Genomic DNA, 22,632 nt, shown 5'->3' on the forward strand with positions numbered 1-22,632 from the left:
AAGAAGTTTTCCACAACACTGCATACTAAGTTCAACTACCTTACATAGACGGTCACTCCCTTTAAAATGAAATGTTTTCTGTTCGATATTACGGAAAAAATACAATATCTTCCTCATGTTACTCAAATATAGGCTTAAGGCCTGCGAACCAAATTTTAATCTGGATTTAGTACTTTTTCACTTGAATATTTGTTCAATAAATCAGCTTGCCTTACCACGCTCTACTTACTAACTGGTAATATGATATTAGATTTATATTGTGTACACTTTGGTAAGCCTTCGGCACAATGAATTAAGATCCTTAAATTGAGAATTTTCCTCCTGATTTATTAACATAAATTTTATACAAAGTAGCCAAAAAAATATATATATATCCTGGCCAAACAACGTAAGATGTTTTGTGTGGTTCATTTTGACTTTCTCTTGTGTGGCTTATTGCAGTTGCCTTTCCTTTCTCGTTAAATTGCGTAAAAAGCAATATGACGTAGACAATTTATGACATGATCACAAAGTGAAAAGTCAATAAAATCCAGAACTTTTTAACTTTAAAGCCCGCGCGTAAAATCAATTTAAAAGTAAATATTTAAAAAAATGTTGTCCAAGAAAGCGCTAACTTTTCTCTATGTACGGTATTAACAGGGGTTTGGATGTGCATGTTGATTAAATCAAAATCGACTATAGGTGATATTTAATTTGTTTCTGCTTTCCGGACCCCTCAGCTTATAGGCTGAGGTGAATGAATCTTGTGTATTAAAACAGTTAAAAGAGAGTGACCGGCATTGTATGGTGGTTGAACTGAGATTGGAGTATTATTGAACATTTTTTAGGATTCATTTGAGACCTACCAGACGTTTATATGGTGCATATTTGTTCAGCAAGAGCGCAAATGCGATCTTTAAAATCCTCATAGATTTTCCATTTCGGAGGAGTTTAATTTAAATTATTCAATAACGACCACGAAAAATGTAACAAAAATTCTACAGTAAACTAATTAGTTGTTTAGGAACAGGTTGAGAAAATAAAAATTAGCCCTTATTATCGAAAATAAGTAATCTTATTCAGTTATTGGTTTATGTAATGTTTCAATGTTCTAAACCATTTTCTGTAGATTTCCTGGAATGTTTAATGAACAGACGACATTTGAAGAATTTGAAGAAACCTGCGAACAAACTCATAAAGAATAAGAAAATCAATATAATGATGAAAAGGAAACTATTGATTCTAACATTGATTTATTGACAAATTTCAAATGAGAAATATATTTCTGAACATACAATTAGTTCACTGTAGAAATTTATTTACATTTTTCTTCGTCGTTTTTGAATAATTTTTATAAACCCGATTCTTAAAATCATCACGGAAATGCCTTAAAAAACGGACTCATAAAACTAATTTAATGTCTTCCTCTCTCAACTTCAAATTAAAAAGACTATATTCTAACGATTTCCACAGCCAAAGCCGCAGCGCTTGGCCCCAATTGCCGGTCCTAGCCACAGCGCACGGCCCCCTAGAACATCTAAACTCCAGAATATTATTCAGAATAACTAAACTCTAGCTAACATTACTTGGAATATCTACACTCCGTAATTTACTTGAACATATAAACTCTGAAAACTCGATTTATCTGAACTCCAGAATATTATTCATAATTTAAACTCCAGAATATTATTCATAATTTAAACTCCAGCACATTATTCATAATTTAAACTCCAGAATATTATTATGAATATATATCCAGAATAATACTGGGAATATCTGAACTCCAGAATATTATTCTGAATATATATCCAGAATAATACTGGGAATATCTAAACTCCAGAATATTATTCTGAATATATATCCAGAATAATACTGGGAATATCTAAACTCCCTAATAATACTCGAACTATCTAAACTCCTGAGTCCTGAATCCTCTCAGAACATCTAAACTCTTAAATCTACTCAGAATATCTAAACTCCAGAATAATAATTGAAATATCTAAACTCCTGAATCCTCTCAGACTATCTAAACTCCTGAATCTACTCAGAATATCTAAACTCCAGATTATTACTCCAAATAAACTCCTAAATCCTCTCATAACATCTAAACTCTAGAATCTAGCCAGAATATCTATACTTCAGAATATTACTCGTATTATCTAAACTCCTGAATCCTCTCAGAATATCTAAACTCTTAAATTTACTCAGAATATCTAAACTCCAGAATAATACTTGGAATATCTAAAGTCCTAAATCCTATCATAAAATCTAAACTCTAGAATCTATACTTCAGAATATTACTCGTATTATCTAAACTGCTGAATCTTCTCAGTAAATCTAAACTCTGGAATCTACTTGTATCTAAACTATAGAATCTATTTATAATATCTAAACTCCGAAATGTACTTAAAATATCTAAACTTTAGACTATTACTCGGAATATCTTAACTACAAAATCTACTAAGAATATCTTAACTTTGGAATCTACTCGGAATATTTAAACTCTGAAATCTACTAAGAATATCTAAACTATAGAATCTACTTAGAATATTTAAACTCAGGAATATTACTCGAAATATCTAAACTTTGGAATCTTCTCAGAATATCTAAACTCTGGAATCTACTCGGAATATTTAAACTACAAAATCTACTTAGAATATCTAAACTTCGGAATATTCCTCAGAATATTTAAACTATAGAATCTACTTAGAATATCAAAACTTCGGAATCTACTCGGAATATCTAAACTCCGAAATCTACTTAGAATATCTAAACTCCAGAATCCTATCATAACATCTAAACTCTAGAATCTAGCCAGAATATCTAAACTTTAGAATATTACTCGGAATATCTTAACTACAAAATCTACTAAGAATATCTTAACTTTGGAATCTACTCGGAATATTTAAACTCTGAAATCTACTCGGAATATCTAAACTCCGGAATCTTCTCAGTACATCTAAACTCTGGAATCTACTTGTATTATCTAAACTATAGAATCTACTTATAATATCTAAACTCCGGAATCTACTCAGAATATCTAAACTTTAGAATATTACTCGGAATATCTAAACTACAGAATTTACTAAAAATATCGTAACTTCGGAATCTACTTGGAATATTTAATCTCCAGAATATTACTCGGAATATCTAAACTCTGGAATTTACTCGGAATATTTAATCTCCGGAATATTACTCGGAATATCTAAACTCTGGAATCTACTCGTATATATTCAAACTCCAGAATAATACTTAGAACATCTTAACTTCTGAATCTTCTTGGAATATCTAAACTCTGTAAACGCCAGAATAATACACTGAATATCTAAATTCTGGAATCTACTCATATTATCTAAACTCTTAATACAGAATTGAACTCCGGAATCTACCAGGAATCTATTCAGAATATCTAAACTCCGGAATTTTCTTAAAATTTTCAATCTCCGGAATTTTCTCAAAATATCTAAACTCCGAAATTTCCTCATGTTTATTTTACCAACTCTGCGACCTCAGGAACCTCGGGGGACAGAGAAGGAGAGAAATTGTGCTGGAAGATGAAGGGAGGCCATCTCTATATCATCCTCCATCTATCTATCTATCTATCCAACAATTCACCTATCTATCTATCTATCTATTTGAGAGAGGCTGTAAGAATGAAGAACAGTATATATCTAGGTAGATACTCAACACTACACAAGTTCTGAAAGCAAAACAATGATTTTTCTTCTATATCTCCTCAGCAGTTTATTTATGTAAGTATAGTTTTAAAAATATAATATGTCATCTATTGGCCGACTTAATATAACATTATTTAAAATATCCGCAGTAAATATTTTCACAGAACTAAAGCAAAACATTTATGTCATAGTGTTTTACTTCTTACTTATTTCAGTATCTAACCATTTATCTAGGAAAGGGTTTTATTATTATAAAAATGTTTTTAAAAGAGAAAATTAATGTAGCTTTACACTTTTTGTTTTCATTTTTCCAAGGTTATAATGCAAGGAAAGTTCATTGCAGTTGCGTATGCTCTGCTTACATATTGAAACCAGTTCTCTCTGGGCGGAATTTGTAAACAAGAATAGATGCATCAGGTGTTCGTTTAGTATCCGAGAAGGTTATAAGCATTAAATTTTGATAACTTTGATAATTCACATAATAGTTTCCTATGACCAGAATATTTCATTGATTTTTTATGTGAAATGTGTTTACATTACCGCCCAGAGACAGTACACTGCAGTACAAAAGATGCGTACACCTCTGAAATAACTTTCCTTGCATTATAACCTTGCATTTTCCCAAATTTATTGTGATAGTTTCTTTTTAAACATTGATGTGTACATCAATGTTTGGGTTTACTGCAATTTGTTTAGATGTACGGCAATGCTAATGTGTACATTTATGTTTAGGTGTACTTTATTGTTAAATTCTATATTAATCATTAAGTGTACTGAAAAATTGAATGTTCATGTTTACTGCAAAGTTTAAGGTTTAGGTGTACTGCAATGCTTAAGTGTACTGCAATTTTAAATGTTTATGCGTACTGCAATTTTAAGTGTGCTGAATTGTTTAGGTGTACTGCAATGTGTATTTGTACTGCAGAGCTTAGGTAAACTGCAATGCTTAGTTGTAAATTAATGCTTAGCTGTACTGAAATGCTTTCATAATCATACGCATTATTGTGTAGGTGTACTGTAATGGTTAGATGCACTGGGATAGTTAGGTGTACTGCAATAGTTAGGTGTTCTGTATTAGTTAGGTGTACTGTATTAGTTAGGTGTACTGTAATAGTTAGGGGTACTGTAATAGTAGTTAGATGTACTGCAATGTTTAGGTTTACTGTAATAGTTAGGTGTACTGTAATAGTTAGGTGTACTGTAATAGTTAGGTGTACTGCAATGTTTAGGTTTACTGTAGGGGAAGCGGACACCTGTTTTTTCTCTTACAATCTAGATTCAACTACTCAGTCCCAGGCAACATTTTATTTCAATAATTTGGAACAAGAGAAATATAAACATTTATCTATAAAAGAATCTTCTGTTAGATCAGTATTTTATTTCAGGTGTTTGGACCCCATCTGTTGGATGTGGAAACCCCCTGTCTTATCTGGTAAACGTACATCAAAATGAATCTTAAAAATTTTAGAAAAAAATCTGCGAAATTACTGGGACAATTAAAAACTTTTATTTTTATTTTCCAAAACTATACAATTGAAAACATTTCACACAGATTTTTATCTAGGTTTAAAACTGAAAAAACTGGATTTTTCCGGCTAGACGTAAACAATAAAATATTTGCTTCTAAGCGAGAGAAGAAAAGGTGAAAAATATAAAATATGTATGTACTTATATAATTTGTTATTATTGTTATTATTGACTTCGATACCCACTAGGGTCATTTTTGAATTGAGGATCTATAAAAACTATACCTTTCCGTATCTCTATTTTTGTTATTTCTCCCCTGAACAAAGCTCCCTTCAATCCCCATGCGGGATATCAAATAAAGATGAAATAATCTGCAGATTAATAAAAGATCAAGATTAAGCATTGCTCTCGATATTCACAATACAAGAGTTCCAGCTTTTTGAGATATAAATTGGGCAAAGGAGCTAGGGATATACTTATATAGAAAGCTGGAACTCTTGAATTGTGAATATATATTATAGAAAGAGTTTTGTTTCACGGATCTGAGACTGTTGAATTTAGAAGAATATATATATAAAATAATATAGTATATAATATATAAATATGGAATAGAAAGACGACAGTAAGACTCAAATTATGATTTTAAATAGTCCAATGAACTTGTAAGTCACAGAAATTTGTAGTATAAACAGACCTATTCAATTGAATAAGTGATAAGTATTGATAATACGTCGTCTTCCTATTCCACAGTTTTCTGGTTCTCGTTTTAGAAAGGAATTGAGTTTTTGCCACAAATTTTGATTTTCTAATCTCCATATTTGGAAAAATCAAAGGTTTGCACCATCAGGTTGTAAAGATATTGGGATAAGAAAATTCGAATTTGTGGGAAAAACTCGATTCCTTTATTTTTAGTTGTCTGAGTGAATATGTTGTAATACAATCCTCCAACACATACGCTAAACTCTGTCACAGTAATGTAACTAAACCTGTAGAAATCAAAGATTTTACAGGTAAAATGATAATATTAAAATTATTATTATTATTATTATTATTATTATTATTATTATTATTATTATTATTATTATTATTATTATTATCAGTATTATCATTATTACTATTATTATTATTATTATTATTATTATTATTATTATTATTATTATTATTGTTATCAGTATTTTTATTCTTATTATTATTGTTAATATTATTGTTGTTCATTCTGATTATCTTTACTAGGTGAGGTGACTGTTCTGATAAAGTGGGTTGGCGTACTTGACCCATCTACATCCTACCTTGGCAGGTACCTGGTGAACACTAGGGCTGAGCATATTATTTATGTTTCAAAATCTTTGTTAATGAGGAAATCCAGTTGGATCATTCATTTCCATTTCGTTATTTGAACGTTTCTAACGGTGTTAATAATTTTTAGAAAAATGTGATAAATCATATTAAGAAAAAACAATCGCTTTCCGTTAAGAGCGCCCAATCCTGGAGAAAAATCCAAACCTTGAAATTTCTAATTCATCTGAAATCCTTTTCCAGGTTTAGTTTTGAAGAGGATCTAAAGGCTGGGGGTACTGCTGGGGATGATGTATCTGCTAAACTATCTGAAACTATTGCTGCAAAGCTGAAGAAGTATATGACACAGAAGGATCAAAAGCATCGGCTTCAGGATATTGATAAATATCAGTTTAAAACTTCAGGTTAAAGCTAATTATCCAACGTTGGATCCAATTTTTGAATGTAACGTTTTAAAGAATACTACCCTTAGTAGAATACTACCCTTAGTAGAATACTACCCTTAGTAGAATACTACCCTTAGTAGAATACTACCCTTAGTAGAATACTACCCTTAACTACGGGAGAGGAAATTTAGAAGCTGCGCAATTAAAGGGACAGTAAAGGAAAAATGAAAACGGGGTATAGGCTGAAAGCTAATCACTTTAGCTCTTGATCTCGACCCATGAAAGTCATATCTGATGTTCCTGTCTCGAGAAATTGATATAAAACTGTGTCAAATCTATACGAAAATTAATATATATACAATTTTGTATAAAAGTAGTGGGTTTTAACAGATCATATTAAGCAAATAAGCAACCAATCTGAAAACGATGATATCCCAGAGAAAGCTAATTGTAATTTAGGTTTACTTTCATATTTGTTGTTTTTATTTTCAATAGATTTCATCCATAATATTATTTTTACGTCCGTATTACTTGACCAGAAATTCCACCAATGGCAGTGCAGTAAAGTGGTCACGTGATACAGGCGGAGACACGTGACCAGTATACTGCTCTGCCATTGGTTATAGTTCTGGTCACGTGATTTAAGTTTCAGATTTTCTAAATTTTACATATATGAATTTTCGTATAATTTTAACACAGTTTTATATCAGTTTCTCGAGACAGGGACATCAGATAAAACTTTCATAGGTCGCGATCAAGAGCTAAAGTGATTAGCTTTCAGCCTATACCCCCTTTCATTTTTCCTTTACTGTCCCTTTAATAGGCGTCTGAAGAAAAAATATAAATATTAAATATGTGCTTAAAAATAGCTTTCCTAATGAATTTTCACAATGTTTTTCAACATTAACATTAGTGAGACATTCCTGGGAATTAGAGTTATCACCAGGGATTTAGTAAAACTTCTACCCGCTTCTAGGGAAAAAGAAACAGATACATATTCAAGAAACCTCTGAAATCAGAGGAGGTTTTCTATATATGTGCACAGTGCAACATGTAATTAGTTTTAAGGATAATTAGATTTTTGAATTTTTCAGTTGAATGTGGGAGAGACCAAGGAGTTATGTGCAAACATTCAAGGTTCTGTGCTGATCTGAATGCAGGAACTACATGTAACTCTTCTCTGTACCTCTGCCTGCCCTCTAGGTAGGTTATAAAGTACACCAAGTGGCAGGAATTACCTGTAACTCTTCTCTTTACCTCTGCCTGCCTTCCAGGTAGGTTATAAAGTACACCAAGTTTCAGGAACTACATGTAACTCTTCTCTAAACCTCTGCCTGCCTTCCAGGTAGGTTATAAAGTATACCAAGAGGCAGAAACTACTTGTAACTCTTCTTTTTACCTTTGCCTGCCTTCCAGGTAGGTATTAAAGTATACCAAGAGGCAGGAACTACTTGTAACTCTTCTCTATACCTCTGCCTGCCCTCTAGGTAGGTTATAAAGTATACCAAGAGGCAGGAACTACCTGTAACTTTTCTCTATACCTCTGCCTGCCTTCCAGGTAGGTTATAAAGTATACAAAGAGGCAGAAACTACATGTAACTCGTCTTTTTACCTCTGCCTGCCTTCCAGGTATGTTTAAAAGAGTTCCCCAATCAAAATTTGAGGCAAATCGGTCTAGGGGTTCCTAAGTTATGATCGGACAAACAAACAGACAAATAGATAGACAAACAGCAATTACAACTTTATACATATGTAGATACGTGCAAAGAACTTTGATCTCTGATGCAGTTAAGGACTAAAATTGTAACTTTATTACTTAATACCTTTTCTGTTTTTCAAATTAACAATTCTACTTTAGTGTTGCCTGTGACGGAGTATTTGATTGCCTAGATGGGGATTTATCTGACGAAACAGGATGTAAGTTAATTATGTTACTTTATACCAACTTTACAAGGAACTGTAGTGCCAGGAACAGGAGGACGAAACAGGATGTAAGTTAATTAAGTTACTTTGTACCAACTTTACAAGGAACTGTAGTGCCAGGCAATATGCCCAATTTACAACAGTAAACTTGAAACTTTAATCTTATCAAAAATGTTGAAGATACCGTCGTTTTTCTGACTCAAAAAATGTAATATTTCTATGAATTTCTCCATTGATTCTTAAGAACAAGAAATGCACAAGATAGCTTTGCAGAGAACCCGCAAATAAAAATAAACAGCTTAAGGAAAGAAAAGCATTGATAACTAATAAATGCTTAATCAGTCAAATCTCTCAAGGGTACTGTTGTAAATCTGGCATTGCCCACTTTACATTGAGAGTCACTTGAAATTACGCTCACAGTCCTTTTTTTCTATGAGATAATTTGTCTAATTTTTGTTCAGGTTACCTGCCCTATGTCCTATTTTCTACTGGTGGTGTGGTGTTAACATTAACACTGCTAGGGAGTGCAGCGTGTTTTATTCAACATCATAAAGTAATGTCAAGGTATACTAAACACAAAATCTTGTGAGAGCCATACAACTTTGGAACAGGAGGACGATGTTTTGACTGTATTTTGTCCAATGAACATGAGACGCGGCAATTGTGCAGTTTAAACAGACCCATTTCACTCAATATTTGCTTTGTCATACCATAAAATACATTTGATTTCAATGTCGTCTTTCTAGTTCTTACGGTATAAAAACTCAGGGTTTTTTATGGAAAGATTGTTTAACTTGGGACGCAGGCAGTGCACATAAAACAGTATTTTAAAGGGTAAAGCATTTCATTGCTGATTGTAAGTATTTCTTTTAAGCAGCTAGAGCAGGCTGTACAGTACACATACAGATTATGCAAGTCAGTTTAAAGGGTCAATAGAGGATTAAGCAAAGACCACTTTAAATGGGCCGTCTCTTGAAATTTACAATGACAGTCCCATCTATATATAAATTTAGCTTGTCTGTCTGTTTGTTTGTTTGTATCCAATAAAAGTCAAAACGGCTTTACCGATCGGTCCCAAATTTTGTGTGGGACCTCATGTGACCCTTTGGAAGATTTATGAATAATCAAAATTTCAAAATTTGTGCTTAAAAGTTTTTTTTATTTTTTGTAAAATTTTGTTTTATACTGTACAAAGAGAAGATGCTCAAAGATAAAGCCACAGTTAAAGTTGAAATAGAAGATGAGTGCGAGAAGCGCCCCAAAGGCCTAATTAATAATATGTTGTTTGTTTAGGAATGATATGGTGAGGTTTAACAATGACCTTGTGAGAAGGAAGGATAAGGTCAAGGCCAGGAAAGCTGACCTCTACTCAAACAAGTAAGTTTTACAAAGAAATTCAGTCTTTGCCACAAATTCAATTTTTTCGGTCCCTATATCTGTGCAACCTAATGGAAGTGAATGGTGTAAACCTTTTATACTTAAAATTTAGACTATAGATTTAGCAGAATTCATAGTTTGAAATATATAAGGTCATACGACATGTGGGCTGCAAAGATATAGGGATTAGAAAATCAGAGTTTGTGGCGAAGACATTAAGCGTCTAAAAAAAACAAAATGTATAAGTGGCTTAATATGAGGTAAAACACTTCAAAGTTGAGCCAGTCTCAAAAATTGATTGACAATAGCTTCCTGGTTCTCCGTGTATCTGATTATATCTAGCTTTATAAAATGTATTTTGGATAAGAACCATCTTGATCAGCAGTTTCTAAAGAAAACAGTAATTGTTTGCTGACAGCGCTTTCTACTTATAGCAGCTATAGGGTAGATAAAGTTTTCTAAAGTTTTACCACGTTTACCAAGATTATTTAGAATTGCGAATTATCTGAAAATTAAAATAATAAAATAAAAATAATATTTTTGGGAATTAATTCTTCGTCAATCTTCATTCATTCATTCATTCATTCATTTCTTAAGCAGAAAATCAACAAAAGTCGTTATTTTTATCCAATTGTCCTTTTGTTAACCATTAATTTCAAAACCTCTATAAAATGTCGTCTTATACTGGAATCTCCTGTCGGAGACAGCCAAACCAAATTTTCAGCCCGCAAATTCCATTGTCCTCCTCCGACGGAGCTTAAAATATTTTGTTGTTGTGAAATCATTAAAGTTAAGCAAAATATTTTCATAAGAAGCATAAGTGAATTTCGTTAAATATTCAACTATAATTTTTCAGAAGTTAAAAAAACGTATATCAATACTGATCAACAAATAAGTCACCCCTTCTATACTTAAATAATTCGTAAGATTTTTTCTACTATTAACATTCATTATAACATTGTACAATTAAACACGACCTATAATTTATGTTATTTTTTAGGAAATAAAGATTTTGTTATCGAATTTCTGTGACGGGGTTACTCTGTTGTGTGTGTATTGTTCGGCCATCGGGAAAGAATCGTCTGGGGATAATAAACACCCCTTTCAAAATCCTAACCGGCCTATTATCCGGATTTGTCTAGCGTGTTGCCGTTATCTGTCAACACCTTTTTATCCCATTCTTTTTGTTTCGTAAAGTATTTTTTATCCATTTGTCCGTTTTTTCCATTCTTTTGGTTGTGTAAGGTATTTTTCGTTCGTTAACGATCTCAAAATTAACGTTTTTGCCGTTCGTTCACAAAAGAATCTTCCTTTAATTTTCAAAAACCTGCGGTTTTTTAATGTTAATAGAAAATTGACTAAGCTTTTTTCTTGATTCCGAAAACTAGAATGATTTGATTATTTTCAAGATACTAGTATTATAACTAAATGATTTTATTTTCTAGGCCAAAACGCGGAAAAGAAAAATCTGTCAAAAAAGAGGATTCGTTTTCAAACAATGGAAAACGTCAGGTATATTAAAATAAATGCATAGCTTACTTTAAAAAATGTAGATTAAATAATGTTCAAAGTAAATAAAACATTTGAATGAACAAAAAATACATTGATTTGTTACCTTTGCCCCCCTCCCTTTAAAAGAGTGTTTAAAAAAATGAGGTTACATCATAGGTCAGGAAGTCATAGATGAATCATTGACGCGGACCGCCCTGCCTATCTAGCCTGAAAGAGATTTACTAAACAGTCAGCAGCATGTTTGTAGATGACTGTTTATATATGTAGCGAAATTATCAGAAATAAACACTTTTCGAGCCAGAAAACAACAGTCCTTCCACATTTTTATCAGAGAACTGTTTCAAGGGTACCGTTGTAAATCGGGCATTGATATCTTTGCAATTATACTTACAGTACATTTAAAATTATTTCTTACGCAGGGTGAGAAGAATTCCCAATTGAGTATCCCCACAACCTCCAGCTCCCATACCTCTAAAGAAGGAGGAGCAGGGAAGCAATCTTCTACCTCCGGTGGAGCAACTGCATTTAAAACTCCAGGGACCGAATTTTATGAATTGGAGAAGTCGCTAAACTACCTACCGCGCGGTTCAATTCTTGAATCACCGATTTAAAGAATTTAAATAACTATGAGTAGGTAGTTCAGCGACCTAGCTATAATTCATTAAATTCGGTCCCAGGTCCGGTAACACATACATCAAGCTTGCCACCATCTGGTGCTCGGAAACCTATTGAACCTGCTGTAATAGCTTGTAAACCTGGGGCTGCACTTCAGACAGCTGAAGAGTTTGAGATGAAGCCCCCAGCTCCCACCTTAGCATCAATTGGTAAGAAAGAAAAATCATTATTTTTTGATGCACGGAAAAAATTGTTCCTGAAACAGAAACTATATTTAGATTTTAAAGGGGATCAAGATCTGCAGAGAAATGTTAAAATACCGGAGTGTGCTCAGAGCGCCATTTTGACACCAGCACCCAAAGAATCAGCAGTGAGAAAAACCGGGTTTTGTCAGGAAACTCCTTGTATAAGCTCCGAAAGGGTTCAAGAAAATGGATCAGCTGACTCCGCAGAAAGGATTAACAAGAATGGATCAAAGTTAGATCTAACTCAGGAAATATATTCAGATATAAAACATACATTTTTAAAGGAAAACTTTCAGAACTCAGAAAGGGATTCAAGAATTAAAAAATAATACTTTTAAAGACGCACAGTGATCCAAATGTTGCAAGCTCTAATGTGAAAATCTATGAGAATTTTGCCAATTACTTCTCATAATCTAAGCCTTAACGATATAGGGAGTGACCGGCAATGTATGTTAGTTGAACTGAGATTGCAGTATTATTGAGATTTTTTTAGGATTCTTTTGAGACCTATGAGATGTTTTATGGTGCATATTTGTTCAGCAAGAGCGCAAATTCAATATTTAAAATCCTTAATGAATGTCCATTTTGGAGGGATGATTTTGAGAATCGGTTTTATAAATATTATGCAAAACGACGAAGAAAAATGTAACAAAATTCCTACAATAAACTTAATAGATGTATAGGAACATATTTTTCATTAGAAATTTGTCAATAAATCAATGTTAGAATCAATTGTTTCTTTTTCATCGTTATATTGATTTTCTTATCCTTTATGAATTTGTTCACAGATTTCTTTAAATTCTTCAAATGTCGTCTTTTCATTAAAAGTTCCAGGAAATCTACAGAAAACATGGTTTTGAACATTGAGACATCACAGAAACCAATAACTGATCTTATAAGATTTTCGATGATAAGGGTTAATTTATGTTTTCTCAACCTGTTCCTAAACAACTAATTAGTTTGATGTAGAATTTTTGTTACATTTTTCGTCGTTGTTATTGAATAATTTAAATTAAACTCCTCCGAAATGGACGATCGATGAGGATTTTAAAGATCGCATTTGCGCGCTAGCTGAACAAATATGCACCGTAAAAACGTCTGATAGGTCTGAAATGGATCCTAAAATGTTTTTCAATAATACTGCAATCTCAGTTCAACTACCATACGTTGCCAGTCACACCCTCTAAAGAAAGTGCTCTATGGTTTTAAATGTTGAGAGGAACAAAAACAATAAATCAAATAAGCCTAGATCTGTGTAAACGACGTATTTAATTGCTTTAATAATATTAATATTTCTAATTTCTTTCAGAAAGATCCCTTTAACAAGGAATGATTTTCAGTTTTTATTACTCGAACAAAGCTTTTCCATAATTTACACAAAAATTTCTGAAGGTCTTTGATATTTTCCTCCATAAATAAACATTGAATTATGAATATTGTTTGAAGTTGGATGAACGAACAAAATCAATACCTAGAAAAGAAAGGAAAATATTGGCAGACGAAAAGGAAATTCTAAGAGAAATCCGGCAAAGGTAAACAAAATCAAAGATGAATAAATATTCATGGCATAAGTCTGTTGGTTTTTTTAGTATCCAATAAACGCTAAAAAGACTAGATCGAACAGATCCAATTTTTTACATTGAGTTACATCATAATCTCGAGGATGGGTTTGTAAGTGTTGATAACCGGTTAAAGTTTACATTAATTTGCTTTGTAAAGGAATTGAGTTTTTGCCACAAACTTAGATTTTCTAATTCTAATAACTTAACAACCCGTTTTCCTAGACCTTTGATATTTCAAACTATTAATTCTGGTAGATCAAATAATCTAAGTTTGAAATATCAAAGGTTTACACCATCAGGTTGCAAAGATATAGGGGTTAGAAAATTTAAGTTTGTTGCAAAAACTCAATTCCTTTAAGATTATCTTAAATCCACCAAAAAAAGATAAATCTGCAAAACTTTCAGTTTTATGATTTACAAAGAAAATATGGGGCCATGGATTTCAACATTTTAAAGTAAAACTATCATGAAAAAGAAGCACCCTAAAAGTGTTATTAAATTATTAATTTTTACTTTTTTTAGGGAAAGTGTTAACTTATGATTTTTTTTAAATCCACCAGTAAAGCGATAAAAATCTATGATACTCTGGTGGCGTGGAGGCATGGATTTCAACATTTTAAAGCAAAAAATACCAGAAAAAAGAAGCATTCCCAAAACCTAGTAATTAAGTAATTTTAAAGCATTATTTTTAATTTTTTAGGGAAAGTGTGAATGTAGGAGCTGCAGAAAAACCCTTATACTTAGGTAGAATAAAAAAATTTATTTTTAAGACTAGAAAACAAAAAACAGCTGAATTGAATTTATTTTTGTTTTTTTGCAGTCTGACCATTTAGGTTTTACAATATACCATCTTCATTTTTTTAAATTTTAATGATAAATATTAATTTATTACTTGCTAGATGTATGCTTTTTAGTCTTGGCAACTTTTTTGTAATAACTTAAGTTTATTAAGAGAAAATCAATATAAACATTGGAATAATGAGACGAATTGCAAATATTCTTCCCTTTTCGATAATCATAGTGAGACATAAAATATTTTAATCAATTTTGCTGTTATTGGAATCTGGACAAATTTCTCTATATAATACCATCAATTTTAATGGCGAAATATGGTAGACCATATTTTGGAATTTTTTCATATTAATTGTTTTTACTGGGATACTACTAAATTTTGCGAAATCTTAACTTAATTTTCATGTTTAATGGGACACTCTGTATATTAAAATAATTCAAACAAAATATTGATTTAAAGGGACTGTATGCGTGATTTCAAGTGACCCTGTTGCAACGACGACAATACCCAATTTATGACGGTAGCCTTAAAAGCTTTGTCTGACTATAAAGTATAAATTAGATATCCATGTATTTGTTTCTTCAAACTGCATTTTTATTTGTGGATTCTCTGCAAAAGTGACTTGCGCATCTATTGCTTATAAGAAGCAATGGAGAAAATCTCCAAAATATACACTTTTTGAGTCAGATCTTCCACATTTCTACTCAGATTAAGGTTTCAAGGGTACCGTTGTAAATCGGACATTGCCTTGTTTCCCTGGTCGGGGTCACGTGATATTATACTCACAGTTTCTTTAAAGATATCTTTGTTTAAAGGACCAAATGACAAATATGAAATGAACGGAACGGAACCAATTGTTACTCAATCTCAGGTTTAATTAAATTCTTTAATATTTTTTAGAAAAATTTAAATTTAATATTTAAACCATATCAAATCACTACATATTCCAGCCAATAAACAATATCAAAACAGAACATATCAAATTAACATATATTCTAATAAACCATATCCAATCACTACATATTCCAGCCAATAAACAATATCAAAACAGAACAAATCAACATATATTCCAAGAAATGTGTACTCCTGTGATTTACAATTGCTCTGATATAAGAAAATGTGGGTTTTAGTGGAGAGTGATATCAAAATAAAACATTGATCAAATGAAAACATATCAAAACAGATCATTAACACATATTCTAATAAACCATATCAAAACAGAACATATTCCAGCCAATAAACAATATCAAAACAGAACAAATCAACATATATTCCAAGAAATGTGTACTCCTGTGATTTACAATTGCTCTGATATAAGAAAATGTGGGTTTTAGTGGAGAGTGATATCAAAATAAAACATTGATCAAATGAAAACATATCAAAACAGATCATTAACAAGTTCAACTATCAAACATATTAAAACAGAACAAGTTCAACTATTAAACATATTAAAACAGAACAAGTTCAACTATTAAACATATTAAAACAGAACATGTACAACTATGAAACATATAAAAAACATATCAAAACAGAACATAAATATGTTCAACTATTAAACATATTAAAACAGAACATTTACAACTACGAAACATATAAAAAACATATCAAAATACAAAAAAATCAAATAAATAAAACATATCAAGATATACAACTTATCAAAATATAAAACATACCGAAATACAAAACAAATAAAATTATAAAACATATTATAATATAAAACATATCAAAAATATTATTTATTGAAAGTTTTTCTCAATTGAAAAATTGAATCCTTTGGAATGAATAAATAAATCATAAACGGCACACTAAACTTTTTAAAAACATTTTAACATTGAATTTACCCCCCTAGCTTGAACGTTTGGAACAAGTTGGAATCACTCCTATTAGACGACCTATTATCAGGTAGAAAATAAAGAAATTAATTTTACGAATGTTAAATTGTTTCAATCCATGCAAAACTGAACACAAATTCTCAAAATGGTTTCCAAAAATGTTAAATATTTTCTTAATTTCTTAAGATTCAAGAATTGAAGACGACCTTTGTACTTTATTACTTAATTTTTTATCTTATTTTTAACATCATCATGTTGTTAAAAATAATATATTAACAAAAGATAACTTTATGTCTTGTAAGAATTGAACTATTAATTTCAACACATGTTTTACATTTAGAGATGACAGTCGTGATTCTCTGATAAACTCACAGGTTTGTTTAAAAAAAAAAAAAATTTGGATTATTTTTAAAAACCGTGATATAAACAAAGGTTAAGCAACGAAAAAAATTAGGTTTACACTTGTTTATATCTTTAAACATGTCACGATTGGGGGGGGNAACACCCCGGCCCCCTGTGTGTTTTTCCTAAATAACTCAAAAACGGCATTTATACTTATATATTTGAACAGCCATTGAAAAATGGATGTAATAATTGTCACATAGGCTAACGTCGAATCGAATTCGATTGTGATCGCTTTCAATCTTACTTCTATCTGTTGCATCTGTAAAGAGTAATGGGTTTAACACGACTCATGCCGGATAGCGTAGCGTCCATACCATTTCACGGTGTTGCAACATTTCACTTAGATAAGTTTCAAAGATTTCTTTTCGGGGATTAGGTTAATTTGTTTGTTAGTTAAACTCATTACGTTCATTCAAAAGTTTCCAGCTTAAAGGGACTGTAAGCGCAATTATAAGTGAGCCTCCATGCAAATATGGCAATTCCCGATTTACAACGGTTTCCTTAAAAACTTCGTCTCTAATCAAGATGAATAAGATTTCAATGATTTTGTTTATTTAACTGTTTATTTTCATTTGTGGTTTCTCCAAAAATTGACTTGCTCATTTCTAGCCTATAAGAAACAATGGATAAATGGAAAGAAATAAACACTTTTTGAGTAAGAAAAACTATCCCTTTTTTATCAGATACCAGTGTTAATCGGGCAGTGCTATCTTTTTATGGAGGGTACCTTGAAATTACGCTTACAGTCCAATTAAAAATATCTAGGGGTTGGAAGACACAAGCAGGACCGGATATGGATACAGGTTTGTTAATATTATACAGGGTTACCCAAAAAGGATAAGACTTCAGAGACGACTGTACAAAATTACGAAAGCATTTTTCATCATTGGTGATTCCGCGTAGCTTAAAAATGTTTTTTTTTTCTAAGCCAAATGATTTAGGACACCAATAAAGGACAATATTTAAGACAAAAGACCAAATTTTATTTTCAAATCGTCTGAGTTTAAACACTTTTACCTCGTGATTCAAGTCATCCGTTGTAAAATATTATTTGTTCAGTGTGTTCTATAAACTTCATCTATATAATAAAACAAGACATTCATATATATGTTGCGTATATAGCCGGCCGAACGGCTGGACCGATCGGGCTGATTTTTTTGGTGGACACTCAAGAGTGGCCTGAGGGTGTTAAAATCGAAAATAAAAAAAATGCCATTTAGTTTTTAATATTTTAATTCAAGGGTGTATACAGGAATTTGTCCAGGGGTGGAGGGGCTTAATTTTTGACTTAAATATGATTTTATATTAATTTCGATCTTTCCAGGTTCGATTTCCGGGGAAGTCACGAGTTCGAGTTCACCGAAGATGCTTATATCTAGAATTCGAACGGAAATCCTTGAAAAAAACTAATAGCAGAAATGTTGAAAAAAAATATTTTAGAAGCCAAAACATCAAGAGACAAAATGTATAGTCATAAATGAATCAAGCCATGAAATTTAAAAACCTATGTAAATGTGCTTCTAGATATGTGTAAATAAATGTAATTCTAGATATGTGCATATAAATGTAATTCTAGATAAGTGTATATAAATGTAATTCTAGATATGTGTATATAAATGTAATTCTAGATACAGTGAAACCCTTACTAACGAATACATCGGAAGAATTTATCAAATGTCGTCTTGACAATTTTATACTATATTACGTTTTCAGTATTTGCAAAAATAAATAAATAGGCATGAATATGCGGGAACAATTTTAAAGAGTTCCATATAATCATTTAATTAAAAAACTAAATGTCTGCAATATTCCATTATCAGAAAGTGAAGAATACGACATTTAATGAAATCTTTCGATGTATTCGTTATTAAGGGTTTCACTGTATGTGCAAATAAATATAATTCTAGATATGTGTATATTAATGTAATTCTAGATAAGTGTATATAAATGGGATTCTAGATATGTGTAAATAAATATTATTCTAGATAAGTATATATGAATGTGATTCTAGATATTTGTATATACATGTAATTCTAGATATGTGTAAATAAATGTAATTCTAGATATGTGTATATAAATGTAATTCTAGATATGTGTATATAAATGTAATTCTAGATATGTGTATATAAATGTAATTCTAGATATGTGTAAGTAAATGTGATTCTAGATGTGTATATAAATATAATTCTACATCTGACACTAGATTTTGTTACTCTTGAAACGGGTGTATTTTATCCATAGAGAATAGAATATATAGAGAGGAATTAAAAGAATCTCTCGGTATGAATTTTTTCAGTCCCTTTCAGCCTGAAAGGGAGTTCAAAGTGTACAAATCATGTAAATGTTCACAAATAATATGCAGTAGAGTGCATTAATACAGTATGTTCCCTAGACTATTCATTTCAATTTCGAATTTTTTAAACTGTTAAATAAACTTTATAATGAATTAGTTGAATAAAAACATCATTTGATTTATAGTTAAAACGGAAAATCATCGTTTGTAAAGTGGAAGGCATAGAGTCTATGTGAAATGATCATTGGTCAATTATGAAACCAGCCTATTTCATAATTTGGTTTTTTAGATTTTCTATATAATGATATTCCAGGGCCCAAAAGGTTATATAGCATAAATATATGAAGTACACCTGCAGTATGGAAACAGTACAACAAAATGGCCGTTTTACACTTTTTTCCATTAAATTCCTCTCTATATATTCTATTCTCTATGATTTTATCTGAGATAGTATAAAATTTATTTTTAAGTAATTGGTATTATACTACAGTGAGAACCAGAAATAGGAATTTAGACTTTTAGACTTAAGTTAGGACTTTACAATAGTCAAATGAACATGAAATACGGGCCCATTTCACTTAATAAGTAATGTAATAAGTTACTCAAGTGATAGGCGATGATATCAATATAATGAAGAAGATTTTAATTTTCATTTATATCTAACTTTTAAACAGCATGGGTTCACATAAATATGTAAACAACGAGAAGCTGTAAATAAAAAAGCTTCTTTCAATAACGGGGGAAATTAGTTTCCAGCGAAAATGAAAAATCGTTTAGCGAAGTTTTTTTTTCGCGAGCATTTCGCTTTATTTTCGCATTTCGTTCGTTCGCAAAAAATGCAAGATTTTCGTTTCTTTCGCTTCAATCTGTTTCGCGAAAAAATGCGAAAATTTCGGGAAAAAATGAAAATTATGCAAAATCAAATCACCAAAATTTCGTGTAAAATACAGAATTTTTCAAAACAAATGCAACATTTTAGAGAAAAAGTTGCGAAAATTCATCAAAAAAGACTAAATCCAGGCTTAATTGATGGATTTACACAAAATATAAATATAGATTTAAGAACTTCTTAAACACAAAATAAAATCTACTACGGGAAGAACCAAAATATTTCGGAATATTTTAAATTCACCCTGCTTAATAACTATACATGATACGTAATAAAATTTTATTCGTTATTTGTTACTTGTTTATGTTATACATGATTATGATTATGATAACAATTGAGCTATCATATCAGAGAATTCCACAAGTTCTTTTGAGCAATTAATTGTTGCACCAATAAAACTCATGGTTTTCACAAAATTTTCGCATTTTCGCTTAACTTATTTTCGCGAAACGTTTCGTTCGCTAGAAACCCTAGTTCCAAGTTTTGTTTTTAATTTCCCCTGAATAACTTGTAAACTTATATTTCGAAAAAACAATTAAAATTTAAATACAGAAGTCGTCTCACTTTATTGATATAATCGCGTACCACTGAAACAACATCAAATACGTACTTAAGTATTGCGGTCATGTCGTCTTCCTATTCCACGGTAGGTTTCCTAAATCGCCAATGGATTCAGTATTTTCCTAACCTTACTGGATGTTTTAAAGTTATAACTTGATTCTAAAAGCAGTCTTCCTAATTCAGAATTTTCTGGTTATCATTGTGGATAAAGAAACTCCTTCAATCGAACGAAGTCAGTAAAAATCCGGTCTTGATTTCGAAATAAAAAATTGTTATAAATAAACATTGGTAATGCTTATTTGGTACATATAGAAAATAAACTTGTGAAAAACATTTGGTTAACAACTTCTCATTTGTGAGGACTTTACTCACAATTTTGGTTTCTTGATAAATTTTAATTTTAACAGAATTCTTAGTATCTTCGGTAAAATTATCACAAAAAAACAGGCCACATTTTAGAAATGCCAGGACTAAATGAGTTTTGTGATTAGTGTTTAAAATAAGCTGACGATTAAATGCCGGAAATAAGACCCGTAAGTCGTCATCTTTCTGTAGTTTCGTGGGACACATATTTTCATTACTATATGGACTATTAGCTGACCGACAACATCTTCATTTTAGGCGGATCTTATCTCTATATTCTATATTACACGGCTACCCACAAAGGATGAAACTGTACAGCCGACCTAAAACCAGTGCTAAGGATCCATTTAAATTTGATGCGGATCCGGATCCTGGATCCGCATTAAAAAAAAATGGATCGGGATCCTGGTCATTTCTTCAAGATTTACTGAAATTTTTTAACAAAAAATAATTTTCAAATTTGTTATATATTTTTTCGCTTATTTTTATCCTAAAACTTGATGAACCATTCAGAAAGAAGGAAACATTTTTATAATCTCTCTTTTTTTCAAAAGCTCAGATTTGGGTTTCAGGAGTAAAAAAGTAGTTTTTTGTAGTTTTTGGTTGATATTTTACCTCTTGGATCCGGATCCGGATCCAGGAAGCCAAAATCTTGGATCCGGATCCTAAGCACTGCTTAAAACTATTTTCAAAGTTATAGCAAGTCTTGAATGAAGTCTTTTTATGGTCTTTCAAATGATTGAGAAAGGAAAGAAAAAAGTTTCAGTTGAGGGGAATCCTAAATCTAAGACAAAAGACGGTGTTAATTCCGTAGAGTTAACTATGTCGTCTTATCCTTTGAGGGCAACCCTGTATATAAAGTAGCAGTCTCTGTTTGTCTGTACGAATGTCTCTTTAACCGATTTGCCTCAAACTATGAATAGAAAACTCGTTAGAACCACGAAAATGTTCTGAGAACGGTTGTTAAAATCTAAGTTGATTGGGTCGATTTTTATTAAGAAAACTCCAGGCAAAGCTGGTTTCCTAAGCTAGTAATTATATATTGAAAGAAGTAATCACTGTCATTCTAAATGTCGATGAACCCAATGTCCATTTTGCCTCAAATTTTGGTTGAGAACTCTGTAGAACCTCAAAAAATGTTCTAAGCTTGGTTTAGAAGTATGAATTTGAAAATTTTAGTTTCCCGGCTAAGATAGGTTTCCAGGAACCCTTCGACAGATTAGCGACCTCAGTATACACCTTAGCATGTTCTTTTCTTGGGTTTTCTTGCATTCAGGTCTGTTAATATCACAAATAGAATTTCTTTATGTTACGACCAAATAATATTTTCTATAAAGTTATAAAACAGTAATATTTTAATAAGAAAGCTAATAAACCCTTTCGACATTATTCCTAATAATCAAAATCAGAAGAAACAAAAAATCTACTTTTTTCCGATGTTTTTTTTAACAATTAAA

General features: G+C 31.2%; 1 protein-coding gene across 2 annotated transcripts; it reads left to right on the plus strand.

The window, feature by feature from the left end:
• The first annotated feature begins 3,595 nt into the window (after positions 1–3,595).
• Positions 3,596–18,620, plus strand: LOC111699905 (uncharacterized). Of its 2 annotated transcripts, none has more exons than XM_023470670.1 (22): positions 3,596–3,731; positions 4,886–4,952; positions 5,042–5,088; positions 5,221–5,298; positions 6,036–6,133; positions 6,357–6,420; positions 6,663–6,823; positions 7,900–8,008; positions 8,664–8,722; positions 9,190–9,292; positions 10,022–10,105; positions 11,551–11,617; positions 12,037–12,154; positions 12,295–12,441; positions 12,520–12,725; positions 13,924–14,009; positions 14,740–14,783; positions 15,648–15,703; positions 16,682–16,734; positions 17,005–17,038; positions 17,835–17,872; positions 18,394–18,620. In XM_023470670.1, the coding sequence occupies exons 1-22, from the start codon at positions 3,694–3,696 to the stop codon at positions 18,446–18,448; spliced, it is 1,812 nt and encodes a 603-aa protein (XP_023326438.1). In that variant the 5' UTR covers positions 3,596–3,693; the 3' UTR covers positions 18,449–18,620. The 2 variants fall into 2 exon arrangements, with proteins under 2 accessions (XP_023326438.1, XP_023326437.1); XM_023470669.1 differs by having other exon boundaries at positions 3,601–3,731; positions 12,511–12,725.
• Positions 18,621–22,632: the final 4,012 nt, after the last annotated feature.

The sequence above is a fragment of the Eurytemora carolleeae genome, unplaced genomic scaffold, assembly GCF_000591075.1.
Source record: "Eurytemora carolleeae unplaced genomic scaffold, Eaff_2.0 scaffold373, whole genome shotgun sequence".
In the NCBI taxonomy this organism is placed as follows: Eukaryota; Metazoa; Arthropoda; class Copepoda; order Calanoida; family Temoridae; genus Eurytemora; species Eurytemora carolleeae.